General features: G+C 45.7%; 1 protein-coding gene across 1 annotated transcript in view; it reads right to left on the bottom strand.

The window, feature by feature from the left end:
• Nucleotides 1-1,364: 1,364 nt before the first annotated feature.
• RTL9 (retrotransposon Gag like 9) overlaps nt 1,365-19,353 on the bottom strand; it is a 37,582-nt gene continuing 19,593 nt past the window's right edge. The window contains exons 2-4 of the mRNA XM_004092488.3: nt 12,403-12,518; nt 3,033-7,127; nt 1,365-2,497 (exon numbers count right to left, since the gene is read on the bottom strand). Coding sequence (XP_004092536.2) covers nt 2,378-2,497; nt 3,033-7,076 — 4,164 coding nt within the window. The 5' untranslated portion in view covers nt 7,077-7,127; nt 12,403-12,518 and the 3' untranslated portion in view covers nt 1,365-2,377. The remainder of the gene's footprint in view (nt 2,498-3,032; nt 7,128-12,402; nt 12,519-19,353) is intronic.

The following is a 19,353-nucleotide window of genomic DNA, read 5'->3' as shown; positions in this document are numbered from 1 at the left end:
AGAGGAAAAACATCTTCACAAAGGGAAATTTATGTCCTACTTTAACACATATGGGGGTGCAAAGAACTCTTTCTGCATTTGCTACTCCTTAATTGCACCTCTTAATTGCCCTCAGTTCAAAATAATCACAATGCTAAAGTGACATATTTGGGGGTGGCATATTCTGATCCCCCTCAACAGACAATAACAAGATCTTACATTTGTATGTCTTGCATTTGATTTTTCCAAGCACTATCACAAATCTTTATGCTGTGAGGTTTGCAGAACAATGATAATTACTCCTATTTTAAAGAAGAGGAAACTGAAGTCTCAAGAGATACAGTGTCCTGCCTGTTTAAAACTATCCAGCTTGTTAGAGGGAGAGACAGAAGTACTCAAAGTCAAGTCTTGGCTGGGCGTGGTAGCTCACATCTGTAATCCCAGCACTTTGGGAGACCAAGGCAGGCACGTCACTGGAGGTCAGGAGTTCGAGACCAGCCTGGTCAACATGGCAAAACCCCATCTCTACTAAAAATAACAAAAATTAGCCAGGCATGGTGGCAGGCACCTGTAATCCCAGCTACTCGGGACCGGGCTAGGTGTGAGCCAACAGACCCGGAGAAGAGGGGAAAGCTGGGTCCCTAGGGGCTGGCCATCTCTCTTTCTGGAATTCATATTTCCTGAGTTATCGTACCTGCTTTTTCCTGAGGCAAAAGCACTGTGATTGAGGGAGCTGCAGGCAACCCACACAGCCAGATTTTTATGTACAGTATAATGGGGCTGCCGATTTATCTGCCAATCTGTCTTTCCTGAGTATCATTTTCCTCTTCCTGAAATCAGACCCAAAGTTTAGGGTAACGGAGCAATGGACTTGAGTCCTGGAGCAGTGGACTTGAGTCCTCAGAGAAGGTTAGGTCTCTGTTCCTGAATTACCATCTCTGCTGCCACCACCCTAGATTGAGTCACCTAGCCAGTCAGTTACCTGGACTATTGCAGTAGAGGGCTCAGCTTCTCTCTGATCCCTTCCTCCATCTTGTCTCCAAACTGTTGCCAATTTAACTATCTAAAATAAGTTTCTAATCATGTCTCTCCTACTGTTGTTGAAAGATCTTTGAGTAACTCAATTATATGGACTATTATTGAATACATAAATTGGTCCTATTTGCATCAAATTCCCCATTGTCCTGATTTCTTCTCTTCACAGCCCTCACAGTTCCAATCTAAGTTCAGTGTGTTCTTGTTCCCCCCACTCCATTGGAATGGAATGTGCATATCAGCAGGACTCTAATCTGTCTGTCCCCCAAAGAGTAGCTGACATAAGTTACATAGCTAATATTGGTTGAATAAAGGACTCAGTAAATCAAATTCTAGGAGCCACAATGAACTCTTTTTTCATAAATGAAGTTTATTTACTTTTATAATTACAAATGTAACACATGCTTACTGTAGAGAATCTGAAATGTATAGAGAAGTAGAAAGAAGAAAATAAAAACTACCCATAACCCCACCACCTGAAGGCAAACACTGCTCACATTATGTTCTAACTATCTATGCCTGTTTATAGACCAAGACCCTCATCAAGAGTGCTGGCCATGAAGCACAACAGCCAAGGGGAGTGAGAGCAATCAACAACTGAGGGGGTCACCCAGAGGTCAGAGCTAGAGAACCCCCACTGAGGGACAAGACAAAGGCCATAAACAACAGATCAAGAGGTCAGAAGCTGACAACACAAGAACAAGTTGTGTTACTGTAAGAATGTAGTGAGATGGTGCTTGTCAAGAGTTTAGCCCAATGCCTGTCACATGACACATTATCAATAACTGGTAGCCATTATACTATCACTATTATTATGGGTCAAAACGAATGGTTCAGGATGGATACTATAAACAGGGCAAGGACCCTGGAGACCCATTTTAGGTGCTATGAGTTGGGGCATATGGGGCAAGTCTACTGGGTTACAAGGGTGGTGTAGGAGTGGGCATCGCTCTCCTTATAGGCTCCCCTGCCAGGTGAAATAGAACCAGGGCTTCCTCAAGTTTGCCTGCTGACACACGGCAAGATACGCTAAGGGTTTTTTGAGGTAAGGTATGATTTATCCTGCCTAGACTTCTCCCTGGACCAAGAACTAGTACTGGCCTCGGTGGGGATGGGAGTTTAGAACTTCATACACCATACACTCTTGTAGTCCACACTCTGATTGTCAGGGCAGGTCATAGGCATGTGGGTGAAAGAGAAGGTCAAATCAGCCAAGTGAGAGGTAAGGTGGGATGTGCCTGGAGCGGGAGGCTGAAGGGTGAAGGCAACAAGGTTTATAATGTAGTTGAATGGAATGGGTCCAGGAACCAGTCCTCTAGTTAGCGGTCGAGTCAGATATCACAGGAGAAGATTCCATGGAGTTTTACTTGTTGGTATGGGCCTTCTGATGATGGCCTGTGCTCTGTCCAAGGTGATCATGAAGACCTTCTTGGGGGTCTCCATGCTCTTTCAGGTAGTAACAGCGTTTGGAAATATGCTGGTGCTGGGAGTGAGAAAAAGACAACAGAGGTAAGAGGCACACTTACTATGACAACAGGTGTTCTGCCTGGATAAGTTCTGTGACTTAGCAGATCAAGGCACTTTGCTAATTTATCTCACTTGCATACAGTGTGACCAAGGAGTAGGCTATTCTAATTCCCTAGTGACCTGACTGCACAACACATGTTGCTGTAGATGGGTCCCAGCTCCCAAAAGACCCGTTTATTAGAATTGGAACAAGGGGAGAATTGGAACTGAGCCCATCCTGTTCCCTCATAATGAGAAGAATTAGTGCTTCAACTATCCCACGTCCTCAGTAACTTGGGCAGGACATTGTTCCTCAAAGTAGTTAATATACCCAAAATAACTGCAGAGCCATGCTCACTTGATGAAACTCCAGCTTGGGGTTTAATGGTCTAGGAGCTCCATGCCTCCCCCTTGCCTCTTCCCGATTCTACTCAAGGAAGCAGGATGTATTCCCTGTCGTGACCTCCTCATTTCTCTGCTCAAAAACCTTCAGCGGATTTCCCCCTCATTACCTCCTCAGTCTGCTGCTGAGAGCTCAGTTCATTCTCCATGGCCTCCTCATTATTCCGCTTACAGGCTGTTGGCAGAACCTGGCTTGAGTTGCCCGGGGAATCCTTCTCTTCAGCCAGCTGGCACTCGGTGTACAGAGACCTGTCTATCAGCTCCTTTAGGCTGCCAGCCACCTTCAGGAAGATCCGACCCATTTTGGTGGTAACAGCTTCTGAGAGTCCTTCCAGAAACCTGGTCCGTAGAATGGCATCAGACCAAGACAAATGTCGGGCCAGCAGCAGGAAGTCAGTGGCATACTGCCTGACTGACTTTTGGCCCTGTTTGGGATGGCAAAGAACAGCACTGAGGATGTCTATCTCAGATAGGGAGTCATATACGCCCTGGGATCTTCTCAGGAAAGATTTATTTTCATCTGAGAGAGGTTCTCCTACCTCCATCTGCAAGATGAACCACCTCTCTGCTGCTCCCAGATGAAGAGACACCAGAAATGCCATTCTCTCTGAATCATCCAAAAACCCCTTCATTTGCTTCTCTTCATCAATCTCGATCTCTTCCTCCACAGAGCATGAGCCCCGGGCTGCTTCCTGCTCTTCTAAGAGGTAACAGAGTGCTGGGGTCAACATTCCGAAGGATGGCACTTCCTTTGGTGGTGGTTTCGCAGTTTCAGGAGTTGTGGCAGTCATGTGCGGTGTGGGCTTTGATCCAGAGGCTGTGATGTTAATGTGAGAGGTGGATGCCTCTCCAGAGTCTGTGGCTTTGATTTCCAGAGTGGACATCACTCCAAAGGCTGTCTGTGGTGTGGACATTGTTCCAGGGCCTGAGGCCCTCATTAGTGGTGTGGACATCCCTCTAGAGTCTGTGGCTGTCCTTTGTGGCATGGACATACCCATGCCACATCCAGAGGCTGTGGCTCTCGGTAGTGGCATGGGCATCGATCCAGAAACTGAGGCTCTCATAAATGATGTGGACATTGCTCCAGAAGCAGAGGCTCTAATTGGTGCTGTGGCCATCCCTCCAGACACTGTGTATGTTGTTTGTGGCAAGGACATAGATCTAGAGTTCGCAACACTGGTTTGCAATGTGGACGTTGCTCCAGAGGCCATGGTTTCCATTAGCGGCATAGACATCTCTCCAGAAGCCATGGCTGACATTAAAGGCATGGGCATTTTTCCAGAGGCCGGGGCTCTCATTAATGGCTTGGACATCCCTCCAGGGACCATGGCTGTTGTTTGTGCAGTGGACATATGTCCAGAGGCTGAAGCTCTCATTAACTCTGTGGACGCAGTTTCACAGGCTGAGGGTCTCCTTAGTGGTGTGGACATAGTTCCAGAGGCTGGAGCTCTTACTAGTGGTGGGGACACCCCTCCAGAGGCTGGGGCTCGCACTGGTAGTGTGCACATGTCTCCAGAAGCTGTGGGCATCATTTGTGACGTGGATGTCACTCTAGAGTCTGGGGCTCTCATCAGTGGCACGGACATCCCTCCAGAGGCTGTGGATCTTGTTAGTGGCACGGACGTTGCTCCAGAGATGGGAGCCTTCACTTGTGGCATGGACGACATCATTCCAGAGGCTGTGGCTGTCATTTGTGGAGCAGACGTGGCTCCATAAGCTGGGGATCTCAGAGGCGTGGCTATCTCTCCAGAAGCTGGAGCTCTCATTAGTGGTAGGGACATCTCTCCAGAGGGTGAAGCTCTTGTGAGCAGTGAGGGCCTCTCTCCAGAGTCTGAGGTTCTCATTAGTGGTGTGGACATTGTTTCAGAAGTCCAGGCTCTCATTGTTGGTGTGGACATCACATCAGAGGTTGGGGCATTCATCTGCATCCCTCCAGCGGTCATGGATCTCATGGGCAACACGGACATCCCTCCAGGATCTTGGGTGCTCATTGGCTGACTGAGCATCTTTCCAGAGGCTTTCGCTCTCATTAGTGAGGCAGGCATTACTCCTGGGTCTTGAGCTCTCATTAGTGGCATGGACATCCCTCCAGAGACTGTGGCTGTCATTTGTGATGTGGACATTGCTCTAGAAGCTGTGTCTCTCATTAGCAATGCAGACAACCCTCCAGAGGCTGTGTCTGTCATTTGCGGCATGGACAGAGCTCCAGAAACTGTGTCTCTCATTAGCAGTGCGGGCATTGCTTCAGAAGCTGTGGTTGCCATTTGTTCCGTGAACATCGTTCCTGAGGCTTTGGGTGTCATTAGTGGCTTGGACAATGCTCCAGAGGCCAGAGCTCTCATTTGTGGACAGGACATCACTCCTGAGGCTGTGTCTCTCATTAACAGGGTGGATGTTGATCCAGAGGTTTGGGCTGTCATTAGTGGGGTGGACATTGCTCCAGAAGTCATGGCTTTCATCTGTGCTGCAGATGTCAGTCCTGAGGCCATGGTTCTCATTTGTGGCGTGGACACTGCTTCAGAGACAGGGGCTCTCATTTGCAGCATGGACATTGATCCAGAGGCTGGGACTGTCAATTGTGGCATGGACATTGTTTCAGAGGCTGTGGCCATAACTGGTTGGGTGGACATTGCTCCAGAAGCTGGAGCTCTCCTCAGTGGCATGGACATCTTTCCAGAGGCTGTGGCTCTCGTGTGTTGTTTTGCCACGGCTTTCATAGAGCCTGTGGGCATTGCTCCAGAAGTTTTGGCCATTGTTAACTGTGCGGACATGACTCTAGAGGCGGCTGACGTTTGCTCTGTGGACATCACTCCAGAGCTTGGGACTGTCATCAGTGAGGTGGTCGTGGCTCCAGAGGCTGGAACTGCCTTTTGCAATGTAGACATATTTCCAGAGGCTGGGGCTCCCATTAGCGGTGTGGACATTGCTCCAGAGTCTAAAGCTCTTACTGGTGGTGCAGACATCACCCCAGAGGCTGTTACTCTCATTGGTGGATTAGACATAATTTCAGAGTCTACATTTTGTGTTGACCATGGGGACATCACCCCAGAGCCTGGGGCTGGCATCGTTTGGGTGGGCATCACTCCAGAGGGTAGGGCCGTCATTAGTGCTGGGGACATTGCTTCAGCAGCCGGAGCTGGCTTTGGTAATGTGGACATTTCTCCAGCATCTGGGACTGACAGTAGCGGTGTGGACATTACTTCAGAGCCTGGAGATGACATTAAAAGTGATGACATTATTCCAGAGTCTAGATCTGACATGAGCGGGGTAGGTATTCCCCCTGAGTTTTGGGTGCTTGTTGGCTGGGGTGATGTTCCTCCAGAAGCTACGGCTGACATTATCAGTGAGGATATTGCTTCAGAGTCCGTGCCTGACATTAGCAGCGAAGATATCTCTCCAGAGGCTAGAGCAGTCATTAGCACTTTAGACATTGCTTCGGTGTCTTCATCTGTAATTTGCAATGGGGACATTGCCTCAGAGCTGGGAGCTGGCACTGGCTGTGTAGACATCACTCCAGGATTCATATCTTGCATTAGAATTGGGGATATCTCTCCAGAATCTGGGGCTAGCATTAATGGTGTGGACATTGCCTCAGAGGATGAAGTGCTCATTATAGGTGTAGACATCGCTCCAGAGGATGGAGCTGGCATTGCCAATGGTGATATCTCTGCAGAATCTGGTGCTACCATTAGCGTTGTGGACATCGTTCCAAAGTCAGGAATTGTCATCATCCCTGGGGACATTACCCCATACTCTGAAGTGGACAGCAATGGGGACAGTGTTCCAGAATCTAAGGCTGGCATTAGCAATGGGGACAGTGCCCCAGGGTCTGAGCCTGGCATTAGCAATGGGGAAAGTGCCCCAGAGTCTGAGGCTGGCATTAGGGGTGGGGACAATGCTCCAGAGTTTGGTACTCCCATTAGAGGTGCAGACATGGTGTCAAAGACTGGAGATGTCATCAACTGTGTGGATGTCCCTCCAGGGTCTGAGGCTGAAGTTGAGACTGTAGGCAACTGTACATGAGAATGCAGAATCTGAATGTCTGCTCTGGTCTCTGTCATTGGTCTAGAGAAGGCCATCTGCTTGTTTTGGGGCTCAACGTTTTCCTCCCTCATTGTATTGTTGAATCGCAGTGAATGTAAGGGTATTGACATATCTGCCACAGCCACAGGACAGTGTGGAGGGAGCCCAAGGGGCAAGAAAATCTGTAAACAAGAAACAAGTTTAGAGGTCAAAAGCCAGTATCAAGAAGATTGGGATATAGACTAATTGTTCCTGGTGGAGACCTGTGTTTATGCGTTGTCAGGTATATGGCATTGAAGGTGAGGCTATCAGATTAAAGAAGCTGTGAAGCAATGAACAACTTTGGAGCTGGAGCAAATATCCCTTCTGCCTCTATCCTTTTCAAACCAACCCAGCCTCTCAATTTGTAAATGCTGTAAACGCCAGCAACCTCCGCAGCCAGGAGCCTGGGCAGTCCTGACTCAAATAAAGCAGCAGCACCACCTTCTGGCCAAATGTGAGAAATGCGGGTTCCTGGTCTGTATTCTATCCCACGGCAGTACTCACAAGCCAGCCATGGTACTACTGGCAGGCCTGAATGGGAAAGTCCTTTGCCCCAGGATAATCATTAGTTCCTGGGGCTCATTGAATTCTGCCAGTAGTTTAATCCTCATTTTACTACCCTGATGGCCCTGAATGTTCTCAGGAAAAGGGAGACATTTATCTGATCAATGACTGAGAGCAACATTCCATGAACTGAAAATTCTGCTTATTATTTTCATTATTCTTATTAATAACAGCAACCACCACCCCATTACTGCTATTTATTTATTGCTTCACGTAGTATGTGCCAGGCACTGTACTTTAGACAACTGTCACAACTTCCTATAACATGAGGGCCTTTGTAAGCATTATCCCATTTGGGTCTTACAATCTCCTGGGCAATAGATATTATTATCCCCATTTTACCAGCTTTCTCAGATTAGCCAGGGTCAAGGCTAAAATAGGGTCACTGCAACAGTAACAAACTGTATATCATTGACTCTGACCCCCTCCTGGGGGTTGCCTAGTGTTTGGCATCCCTGAGCTTGCATTCAATTATTTCTCTGACATCCCAGATCATGGGTCACTTAAAGCCCAGTCTCTAGCATGTCCAAGTTTCAAGTTTCTCTGATGACATGGGGGTGGGCAATCCAGAGCCTCACCCCTCCAGCCTGCTCCAATAAGCAGCCCCAGAAGGGGCTTTTGGACACACGGCTTGGAAGCCAATGCAAATATTACACAATGTTGACATGTCCCCACAGCCTGCCCATGCCAGAAGCAGAAAACTTGCTACTTTGGGACAATGTCACAAAAGTCATCAACCTCACAGAATTGTGATTCCATAATAATGAGAAAACTTGCAACAGAAATGCTAACAGTGAACATTTCTTTAGCATGCACTGACCGGCAAACACTCTGCTAGGCACTTTACATGTATCATCTCATGTGGTTCCCATAGCAACACTAAGAGATTTCAGTTGTACTCTTCCTTTATGTTACAAATGAGAAAATTCAGACCCAGAGAAGCTTAATATTTTGCCGGCGGTCACATAGATTCCTGGGTCCATCCAGTTCCAGAGCCCCCTACTCTTCACCGCTGTGCTATAAAGATCCACCTCTCCCACTTAGTCACACTACCGAGAACCCTGCCTCTGTCTCCAGCCTGGACAACCCCAAGATGGGTTGTCATAAAAGAAATGCTGGCCTCCTGCTGACACCCTGGTTATTGTAATAATTGGTGCAATGGGAAAGATGAGTCAAAAGAGCAGCCATAGACCTCCACCTCCCATCTTCAGAAAACTATCTGAACATGCCACAATTTCCCACCAGGCAAAACCCAGGAAGATCTTACCTTGCCAGTGACGGAGAAGAGGGAGTGAGTATCCTTTGCGCCCCTAGCTCTTTTACTCTAGCCAATTAACTTATACCTCGTGCCCAGCCAGTTCATTAAAGTAAGACCCAGTACCAACAGCTGTTCTCTGCAATCTCCCTTTGCTATCCCCTGCCACGCCCCCCTGCCCGCCAGCCAGCCTGCCCGCCCACCCGCCCCACTGCTCCTGACTTGCTACTGCTTGCTCTGTCTCTCTGGTCCCAGATTCCTGCCTCTATATAGGCTCTGACATTTGCCTCTGGCCGCCTTTCACTTGACAGTCCTCCAGAAGCTCCACTTTAGCACTTGGCCTATGCAACTCCACCCCTCTTCCCTGTCGCCCCCAACAGTCCCACTAGCCTATGCCCCACCCCACTGTGCCCAAAGAAAAGAGGAGATTGACACAATTAAAAAGATGAGATGAAAAGGGTCCTGGCTCAAGAAACAAGATACGTGCCCTCTGTGGTTGAGCAGACACAGGAGTCCTAGGACCCAGGCACTGCAACTGATATGGAAGCACAGGCAGAGGGCTCGAGGGAAAGAAACTGAGGCTGGAGATTGAGTGCAGCAGCATCAGAAATGGTCAAAGAGGTTCAGGTGCAGGGAAAGAGGGTTTGGGAGGATGGACAGTGGGGGCTGGCAAGCAAACACCTTAACAGAGCCCTGTAATGGTAATCATAACAAAGACAATTTACCCCAGGGTCAGAGACACGGAGAAAAATCCAGCAACCGGTATCCCTGCCACAGGGCTAGGATTCAACAGAAAGGCTCCATGGATTTCAGACAGCTAGCAAGAAATACACACCAGCCTTGAGCATACCAGGTGAGGGCTTGTTCATACAAACATGGCTACAGCCTGCTTTCTAGAACTGGGGCACAAGGTCAGAGTAGAGCTTGCAGAAAGGTTTACCAGAGTACTCCAGTTTTCCTGAATTGGGGCACTCAGTCTAAGGGGAGAAACCCTCAGTCTAAGGGGAGAATTGGTCCCTGAGCCTTGGATAGGGCAAAGCCTCCAGGTGAAGTTCAAGTAGCCCAGGTATAGGGATATAGAGTTTGACAAGGGAGGCATTCAGGTCGTTATAAACCTCATAATTAACGACCAACAACTGAGCACTTGGGCTAAGCACTACACATTCATTATATAATTCCGACCTCCCAGCAACACCTTAAGGTAGGCATTGAGATCATTCCCATTTTATATATGAAGAAATGGGCTTGGAGAAGTGTATGTGACCACGGTCACAGAAAATATTAATAATAATTTTTTTAAAAGCCCAGATTTCAGCCCTGGCCATTCTGTTTCCAAGATAATTTTATCTCTTTGTAGTCAGACAAGTGATTAGAAACTCGGAGTACTCTTCTCACTGCCATCTCCCCTAAATCCCCACACCACAAAGCAAGGAAACTTTCTTACTACAAATGGCTGAATCCTTGTAGTAATAATAACAACAACAACAACTGATATTGCTTGAACTCTTCCCATATGCCAAGAATGGGGCTGAGGGTTTCACAAGCATTATCTCATTTGATCTTGACAATTACCCTGTGAGCTAGGTCCTTTAAATTCTCAGCGTACAGGTAAGGAAACTGAGCCTCCGTGAGATGAATTGACATAACCAAAGGCACACAGCTCTGTGTGACTCCAGAGCTCACTATAGTATACTACTCAAAAGAAAAATTCCAGTTGCTCTCCTCTCCCATCAAAGCAAAAAAAAAAAAGTCACAGAATAGCCATTCTATTAACAATGGCCTCACAACAACTACTATTATTATTATTAACACACCTAACAATTAAAGCTAACATTTACTGTGCCAGGCCCTGTGCTAAGTGCTTTACCTATATGATCTCATTTGACACTCACAACATACTACGAGGTAGGTTCTATTAGCACCTTCATTTTCCAGATGAGAAACCAGAGGAACAGAGAGGTTAACTAGCTTTCCCAATGTCACACAGCTACAGGGCACTGTTGTTTATGTTCTAATGCAACAATTTTGGAAATAACCTGAGTGTCTAATGTTAGAACACAACTTGTTTAATGATTAAATGAATCATGGTGCAATTGTAGCAGCCACTATTGTAGCCATTGAAAATGTATTCTAATGTGTACATGAGGATCTGATTATCATAAAGATAAATATGTAGATTTCTGCATAGAAAAAAAATCTGGAAGGATATATACCAAAACGCCAACAGTGACCACAGTTGAATGATGGGATTAGAGGGGATTTTCAATTTTCATTTTCCTTATCTGTATTTTGTCATTGGTCTATAATGGACCCATAATACGAAACAAAAAAAACTAATAAAAGTTAATTTTATTTTTTTTAAAGAGATGTTTCCCTAGGGTTCTTTCTCAAGCCCTTTTCACTCCTCTCCTTGCAAGCTCTCTGTAGGGATCCCCGACATCCACCCCACACCCGAGCAACCTTTCTACCCCAACAAGCTTAATGGTTGTACCACTTTATTTTGTGTTTTATTTTTGGTTTGTTTTTAAAAATAATTTCTTCTTTCTCTAACTTTTATTTATGTTTAGTAATTACATAAGTAATCTAGGAATATATTCTTAGGATGAAGACTTGAAATCCTCCATACAGATAAAGCTAAACTCCTGAAAATGCCCCACCCCCCCATCCCCCCGCAAGTCCCATTCCTCTGTCTGTTCACAGTTGGGTGTGTCTCCTTCCAAACTTTCTCTAGCTGCAATGGCATTCAGAGTTCATATCATTCAATTGCTTTCAAAACCCAGTGTGTGCAAAGAGCTGCAATTAGAAAACCATGCTAGCACTGGTCACTCCAGGGTTCCAAGTTCTGACCCATTGTGACTATTTTCATCAGCCTGCTTCTAAGGAGGCTACTGAGAGAGGGTTCTTGCACGCTCAGCCCATGTGAGGCATAGATTTCCGTTCTATTAAAGCCAGAGTCTCTAGGAACACAGAGAAGAGAGGCCTTCTAAGGAAGGAAAAGCCCAGAATTTGCTGCTTAGCATCTCTCAGGTCCCTCACGTCCCACCCAGTCTGCACTGATCAATATGGCTAGGAGGTGTCACGCTCCTGCCGCCTCACAAAAGGTAATTGAGTTTAGGGGATTGCACGGCTAGCTGCTCGGGGAAATAAGAATAAACAAGGGACGGTTCAATATGTCAACAAATAGCTTTCCAGCTGTTGAAAATAAGCCTTTCCCTAGATTCTCAACAATATTCTTTCCCCAAGCCCTAGCAAATAGGCATCCAGATAACTGAAAACAGACAACCTAAGGCTAAAGAAATGCCTGGTCTACTTTAGGATCTTCTTCCTTCCTTGATCATTCAGGGAAGTAGAAGCCCTCCCCACTTCCTTCCTCCCCCACAGCCCTGACACTTAAAATGCGCACCGGCTCTTTGTAAATAAAGAGGGGGAAATAGCTAGCATTTACTGAGTGCTTACTATGCCAGGCACTGTGTTAAACACTTTACATACCTCATCTTATTTATTGAACGATAAACCAATAAAGTGGCTTTTTTACTCCCATTTTCTAAATTAGCTAAAGAACTGAACTGGAGAGAAATTAAAATGAAGTAACTTACCTTGCCTCTCACCGCTGAGAGGGAGCGAAGCTGGGCTTGTCACTCGGGTCTGTCTGACTCAGCCAGTGCTCTTAACTCACAGGAGAGTCACACACTGTCTTCAAGTCTCTGAAGGGCTGTCATATGGAAGAGAGGGTAGGTGTGTTCTGGGTAGCTCCAAAGAAAAGGATTTGACTGTTAGTTGGGAATTATGCTTTCATTGGATGTGCTGCAAATTCCCCAAACAACATGTATATGCATGTCCAACTCTATAGGGAAAAGAACATTATAAGAAGAGCAAACGGAACTGCCTTGCATTAGGTGCCGGCCTGAAGGATCCGTGGAATCAGAGAGAACAGGAGGGATACCAGAGGACTGCAAATGGGCAGTGTCCCAATTTTCTTAAATAAGGAAACTACAGACCAGTATACCGTAAACTCCAAAGCTGTAAGCTTGATGTCACTCCTTGGAGAGATTCTGCTGCAGATTACGAAGCAGGTAATTTATAAGCACTTAGAACATAAGTGGCAATAGGAGGTACCTAGACGTGCTAGGAGAACACTCAAAATTAGACCAGGTTCCCAGACTTGCAGCTAATGCAACCCAAAATTTCAGGGACTGATATTGAACTTCCAGATTTTTATTTTCCCAAGTAAAATCATTAAGAAACAGAACAACCACAAATCATCATTTTCTAAAAAGAAAGGGCTTCCTTTCAACACCAAAAGAGAAGGAAATAACCTCAGAATAAAGAATAATACATGAAATAGATTTCTCTTCTCTGCGAAACATTTACTACCTAGTCCTCAGGCTTTCTCATTGCACGGTGGACTGCTGCAGTTTTCCTGGAGGATAGGCACTTGTCCAAGGACCTGCTTTAGGGAATCACTCAGAGTTAAAATATCAACACAGATAAGATCATATACCTGTAAAACAGGAAGTCTTTCTGGCCAGAAGAGAGAAGAACAGAGTTTGACCTTAGCCTAAATGAGGACATTAACACAGATAAAGTATCCACAGGAATGGACAGAGAGAAATAAAAGTTACCAAGTGCGGATTCAAGCCCTGCTGAGGCAGAACTTGGCCATCACATTTGACCTCTGCCACCCCTTGGACCACATGCCTCTCTCGTAGGAATAAGTGTCTGATGCCATTAAGCATTTGGACCACAAATCAGTTTCTGGCTTGAGACTCTCCAAGCAAACTTCAGACCACTAGTCTTCCCAGGGATAGTTTTTAACGCAGAAAAATTCAAAACCAGCTGAATACCATTGCCAGAGTGGGAGTTCTGCAACAACCTAGAAGGAGGTCCATAGCCTTGATCCTCTCCTGATTAGCATTTTTAATCAATGGTGTAAATAAAGGCATGGACAGGATTCTTACACAAATTCTCTGGGGCTGAGAAGAACCTCTATTATCAGCCTAGCAAGTAGGTTTACATTTTAAGCTGCATGGTTTACAATATGTCTATCTGCATTTGGTAATTTTCTCTCATGTTCTTTGTTGCCAGAGCACTGAGTTTCTACAGTTTATGCACCTCATGGAAAATGCTTAGTGAACATATGCTAGCTTTGCACCCACCCTGAAGTGCAGATCCGATCGTGTTTACAACTATTAAGCATTCATCTCAATCTTCTCTTCTCTCAAATAACTGGTAACAATGTAGACTTCCTTGATGAAGGAAGAAAACAAACTAAGGTTCTCTTCTTTACTTAATTGGTCCCATTTCCAAAAGACTTTAAATTGGAATTTGACCACATCTGTTGACATTGACCTCGGTTCTGTAGGTAAAGGTAGCACAGTACACAGTACTTGCCATACCCTCGGAAACTGCATTTCTCAAAATAAAAGTGTGGTGGGGAAACCCTGCATCAAGTGCTCCCTGGGAAAACTGCTAAAACAGAGATTTGTAGGGGGAGGGAGGCTCCACCCACAAAGAGTCAGATTCAATATAGGTCTGGGGTGACGCCAAGGAACCTGCATTTAACCCAAGTGATTCTGAAACACTAGAGTTTCAGAACCACTGGCTTTGGGGTTCCTACACTCTGATTTTAACTCCAAACAGGCCTGGGCTTGAACCCCAATACTTCAAGTTATTTCACCTCAGTTTCCTCATCTGTAAAACAGGCATAATAACAGTACCTACCTCGCATGCTCTTTGAATGTTTTAAATAAAACAACGTGTAAAGAATCTGGCACATAGTTGAAGTTCAGTAATCTCTCCTGGTCCTGCTTATCCGGGGTCCCTGCTGCCTGCCTTCTCTGTGTTCAGCTTCTGCCCCTGTTGCCAATTGCTCACTCTTTCTAGGTCTGGTATTCAAACTCCCCAAGAGAGAGACTCTCATTGGTCCAAATTCAGTAACTGTACTTGCTGGGCAAAGTTCTCATCCCAGGTTCCTTCATAGGCTGTTTGCCAGCCTATAGAGTGACTGCTCATGGATCAGATGCCCTCTCCTGGCTCAAGTGGCTATTGCTGGGGGAAGCAGAGTCACGTGGTACCAAGCATAGTCACCTATTCATAAGAAACTGCTACTTCCCTCAGCTAGGGTGTGTGGATGGAAACTCCTTAGAAGGGGCTTGTGGGTGTGGCAGGAATTCTGAGGCTTAGTCCATCCAGTACACCTAGGCTTCTCATTTATCCAGCCTGCCAAAGGAATGAAGTACTCAAGTTTACTGAAGTCTCTATTTAATTCTGACTTTTCATCTCCATCAGGTCTGGAACACAAGTTTTTAAAAAACTAGACCACAGTCAAGGAAAAAACAAGATATAACCCTAAAATTAGACTCTTCTGTTTCTAGAGCACGTTTTTAAGTTTCCAAAGCACTTTCACATCTATTTACTCCTTGCAGGGCTTGCAAACTGGCAGCCACAGGCTAAATCCGGACTGCAGACAGATTTTATTTGACCCGTACAACGTTTTTAACATTTCTTAAAATTAGTTGCCAACATTTAAAAGTCAGGAAATTTCAGATAGAAAGCTGGATTTCTGGCTTTTCTGAAACACACACACACACACACACACACAAAGACTCCGATCCAAATTCCAATATAGCAACAATCAGCCAGAGCTCAACAACCTGCTCCCTGTAGGTGAGGCATGTGCTCACCAGTTTGCCTCAGTACCCATAGGGCCACCTTTACTTTTTAAGTGACCTGCTCGGCCCCTGTAGGCATTTAAAGCCTCAATTTAACCCCATGGGTTAGGCAGAGAAGGCGGATAAGAGCTGAACTGTGTGGGTTGGAATCCCAGCATTGCTCCTAACTGGCTTTGGGACCCTGGGAAAGTGATTTAACTTCTGAATCTCAGTTTTCTCATCTATGAAATGGGGATGATAATAATAATACTGTTTACCTCATAGGCTTATTGGGCCACTTAAATGAGTTAATGCATACTTAGAACAATGCCTGGTACATTACATGCACGAAGTAAGTATTAACTTCTTTCATTGTCCACAATTTCCTATGTGCCTCTCCGATACCCCAAAGCTTCTGAAAACTGAAATTCTGTGGCAAGCTCATTTGGTGGCAAAACTGGGCCTGAATTGACATGAGGCTATTCATTTATCCCATTTAGAAATATTAATGAGTTTGATCACAGAGTATTATCTTGGATCTCATTAAGGTGTGATATATATGTTATATGTACCACATTGCTTTTCTAAAATCCAAATATTTTGAACTCTAAAACATGTTTAGCTCCAACAGTTTCAGATAAAGGACTGTGGACCTGTATTATTATTCGTTTGTATACCCACTTGACAGATGGGAAAACTGAGCTACTAAGCATTGAGCTACTTGCCAAAAGTCCCACAACTGAAAGTGGAAACTATTTAGACTCCTAGACATGAAGCTCATAGTGCCTAGTACTGTGGGATGTCTTGGGCTCGCTATAGGCATGTGGATGCAGGTAGTGGCTACCAATCAGGGACCTTTGAAGAACTGAAAAATGTCACCACTTACTGAGAGTGCCAAACCCTGCCATTTGTAGCATTCTTTCAACTCTTTGAGTTACTCTTTACACCATTTGGGTTAGAATTAGGATGAAGATTATTGTCTTCAGTTTACAGAAGAGGAAACTGAGGTCCAGAGAAGAGAAGTGACTCGCCCAAATTCATACAGCAAAAGACAGGCAGAGCTGGAATTGGAAACCAAATTCTGGGCTTTTTCTTCTTAAACCCCAGGGCCAGTCCAAGAATGACATATGCTGGCCTTTCCACATACTGAACCACACTCTCTGCAGACAATCCTAAGGTTTTTGACATACCTGATGATAGGAGAGTGTCCCAAGATCTCAGCAAATATAAAAATGAGACAGCATGTCTGGGTGGACCTCGTCCTTTCCAGGACCACAGGCAGCAACGTACAGACATGATCCAGTCAGAAGCTAGGGAGGGAAGATTTCTCAAATCCCAAGAAAATCACAGAGACCCTACTGTTTGCTCTTCTCTGTTGATTTTTAAGAAGCTGACATTTACTTATGCCAAAGGCCAAAAGAAATGAAAAATCTACTGAAAAGGGAATTTCATCAGTCATGGAGCAATAACCTAAAGAAACCTTTGCATAGTATCAGTTCCTTTGTTTGAAATGCAGAAAACAGGGCACTGCTATTTCATATTGTTAGCACATCAGAGACCTGGGCATGAAAACAGCATCCTTAGGACCTCTTTCCAAACCCCTGCCTCACCACAGAGGAGCTCTCTGACACTGCCACCAACTTCAGCAAGTTGGAAACAAGAAGGCAGGCCGTGACCCAAGTGACCTCATGTCACTCCTAAGCTCATGGCTTGAGTTCCTCCTACCAACAAATCTGCACTTTGATCACACACCCACAGCGACCCAGATCTTTAAATTCAGCAATTCTTTCTCAGGTTTCAGCAAGGCATTGGCAGCCTGAGCTATTTTGGGACACTTTCTCTGCTGTGGATGCCACTTTCGGAATACGCCAGGAACATGCTAAGGACCTGGAGCTCTCTACCCTGGACCCGTTTTCAGGTTTGCTTGCTCTCTCTCTCTCTCTTTCTCTGGGCTAATCGTTTAGAGGACAGTCACTCCTGCCAACCTAATCCCATGAGCCTGACTACCTTGCCGGGCCACAGGCTCAAAGAAGCAGTGTGGCTGCCAGCACCCTCACGGTAAGGGGCACGGAGGCACCAGGCAGTCTGGCAAGATGAGAGACATCCTGGGGGTGGTCTGAGTTTGGATGTGGGCTGAGAAGACAAAGCAGGGGGCTTTCGGGGGACAAGATTTTCCAAACATCTTATTCTTAGGATCATCACTTCCTAATCTGATGCAACTGACTCGGCAGGCATTCGGGAGCCTGTAAGCTCCATTTTCCTGTTCCAAATTCTTCTGCACCTGTAAGTACCCAGCTTACTCATGCTCATGCTGTCTTTTGGGGAGGGGGAGAGGAAAGCAGGGCCTGGGGAAGGTCATCATTATCTGACTCAGGTGTGGGCAGGTCCATGGCGTTAGAAGAATTTCTGACATCCCCACCGCTCCCCTTCGCCCGAAACTGCTTCTTAGTTTGGAAAATGAAAATGCCTGTTCGTTCTTTCCCAAGCTCACCACCCCACCCCCCGACCACAGCATACCAGAAACTCCACCTGTCCTTTGGGGTCTTCTGTTCGTCAATGTTGTGCACACCTGATTTCTTATGTTGGACTTAATGGGAGAAGTGCACCCTTGGCATTTGAATGTCTTAAATGCAACCACAGCTATGATTGTGGGCACAGCCCCTGCTGGCTTCTCCATCTTTTATGCTGCAATTTGCTGAAACAGTGAAAGATGTTGTAAGCGGTAGGGTATAAATAAAAATCTAGAAACTCCTCCATGGTGAAAAGGAAGAGCAATATGGTTAATTCTCAACGCAGTTAGAAATGCTGCCACAATAGGGAGGCTCCACGCTATCCCACGAATGGTCCCTTTCAATGCTTTCCTATTTTAATGGAAAGTGAGGCCAAAATAACTAAGGGCTCCCCAGGAAAGGAGCATTTCTGATGCTTTTACTGCTTTCCTGAGAGAGGACGTTGTCTCTGGCCAGCTTGTCAGTCCCTGAAGCAGCTCCAATGGCTGCTCACAAACGGAGAATCAGCCCCTCTTGTCCTTCTGTTGGGGACTGCTGAAGTCTCCTCAAAATAGCCCAGGATGACAAAGCCAGGCCCTGCTACCTACCCTCTTCCTCTAACACTGAGACCAAATCATTCTTAGGGGTACATAACTTGTTTGGAGGTGAGTGGGAGGAATATCTTGGCTAGGAAGCCATCTGGAAAACCTGCCACGACCCATACTAAAAACTGTGCTCTTCTCTGAACTTTCATATGACCCTCAGCCATGAATAAGAATAAAAGAAGGCAAGCATATTTTGCCCTTTTATTTCCACAGAGCACAATAGAAGGAACATTGTCCTTAGCAAAGGCAAAGGCAAAGATGTTCCTTTGGCCAAGGCTGGCTGCCTTCAGTTTCTCTGATTGACAAAATAAATAGCTTCTAATTTGTGTTCTAAAAGGGCTGGTTCTGAAAAGGATTTGAGAAGAAAAATGTTAATATCAGTGCTAAAAAAAATCAAGACAGGAATTCCACCTTATGTCTGGCGGAGACTGGATTTGTTTTCAGGCTATAGGACAAAAGTAGTCTCAGGAGGAATTTGTTTCTGACTTCACTATCGCCTGTTTGCTTGGTCCTTGGTAATTCATGAAGTTTCTTAGCTCTCCTCCTTCTAAGGAGCTCTGAGAAAATGATGCTTGGATTATAGAGGTTCATTGTCTGGAAGACTTTTGATCAAAGCCCTGAGTGCTGGGGTGGGGGCAGATTACGGATTCTGATTATAACAAAAATAATCCAAGTCCTGTCTTGGCGGAAGCCTGAATTTTATGTCCACCTTGTGGCATTCCAGGAGCATTAAGAATGTTCCATTGGCCTCTCCAATCTCTCCATCCGCTCCCAAGGGCTTGAAAATTTTTAAGTATATAATT

The sequence above is a fragment of the Nomascus leucogenys genome, chromosome X (genome assembly GCF_006542625.1).
Source record: "Nomascus leucogenys isolate Asia chromosome X, Asia_NLE_v1, whole genome shotgun sequence".
In the NCBI taxonomy this organism is placed as follows: Eukaryota; Metazoa; Chordata; class Mammalia; order Primates; family Hylobatidae; genus Nomascus; species Nomascus leucogenys.
Note: the sequence above shows the minus strand (reverse complement) of the source record. Positions and strands in the feature narration are given on the sequence as shown.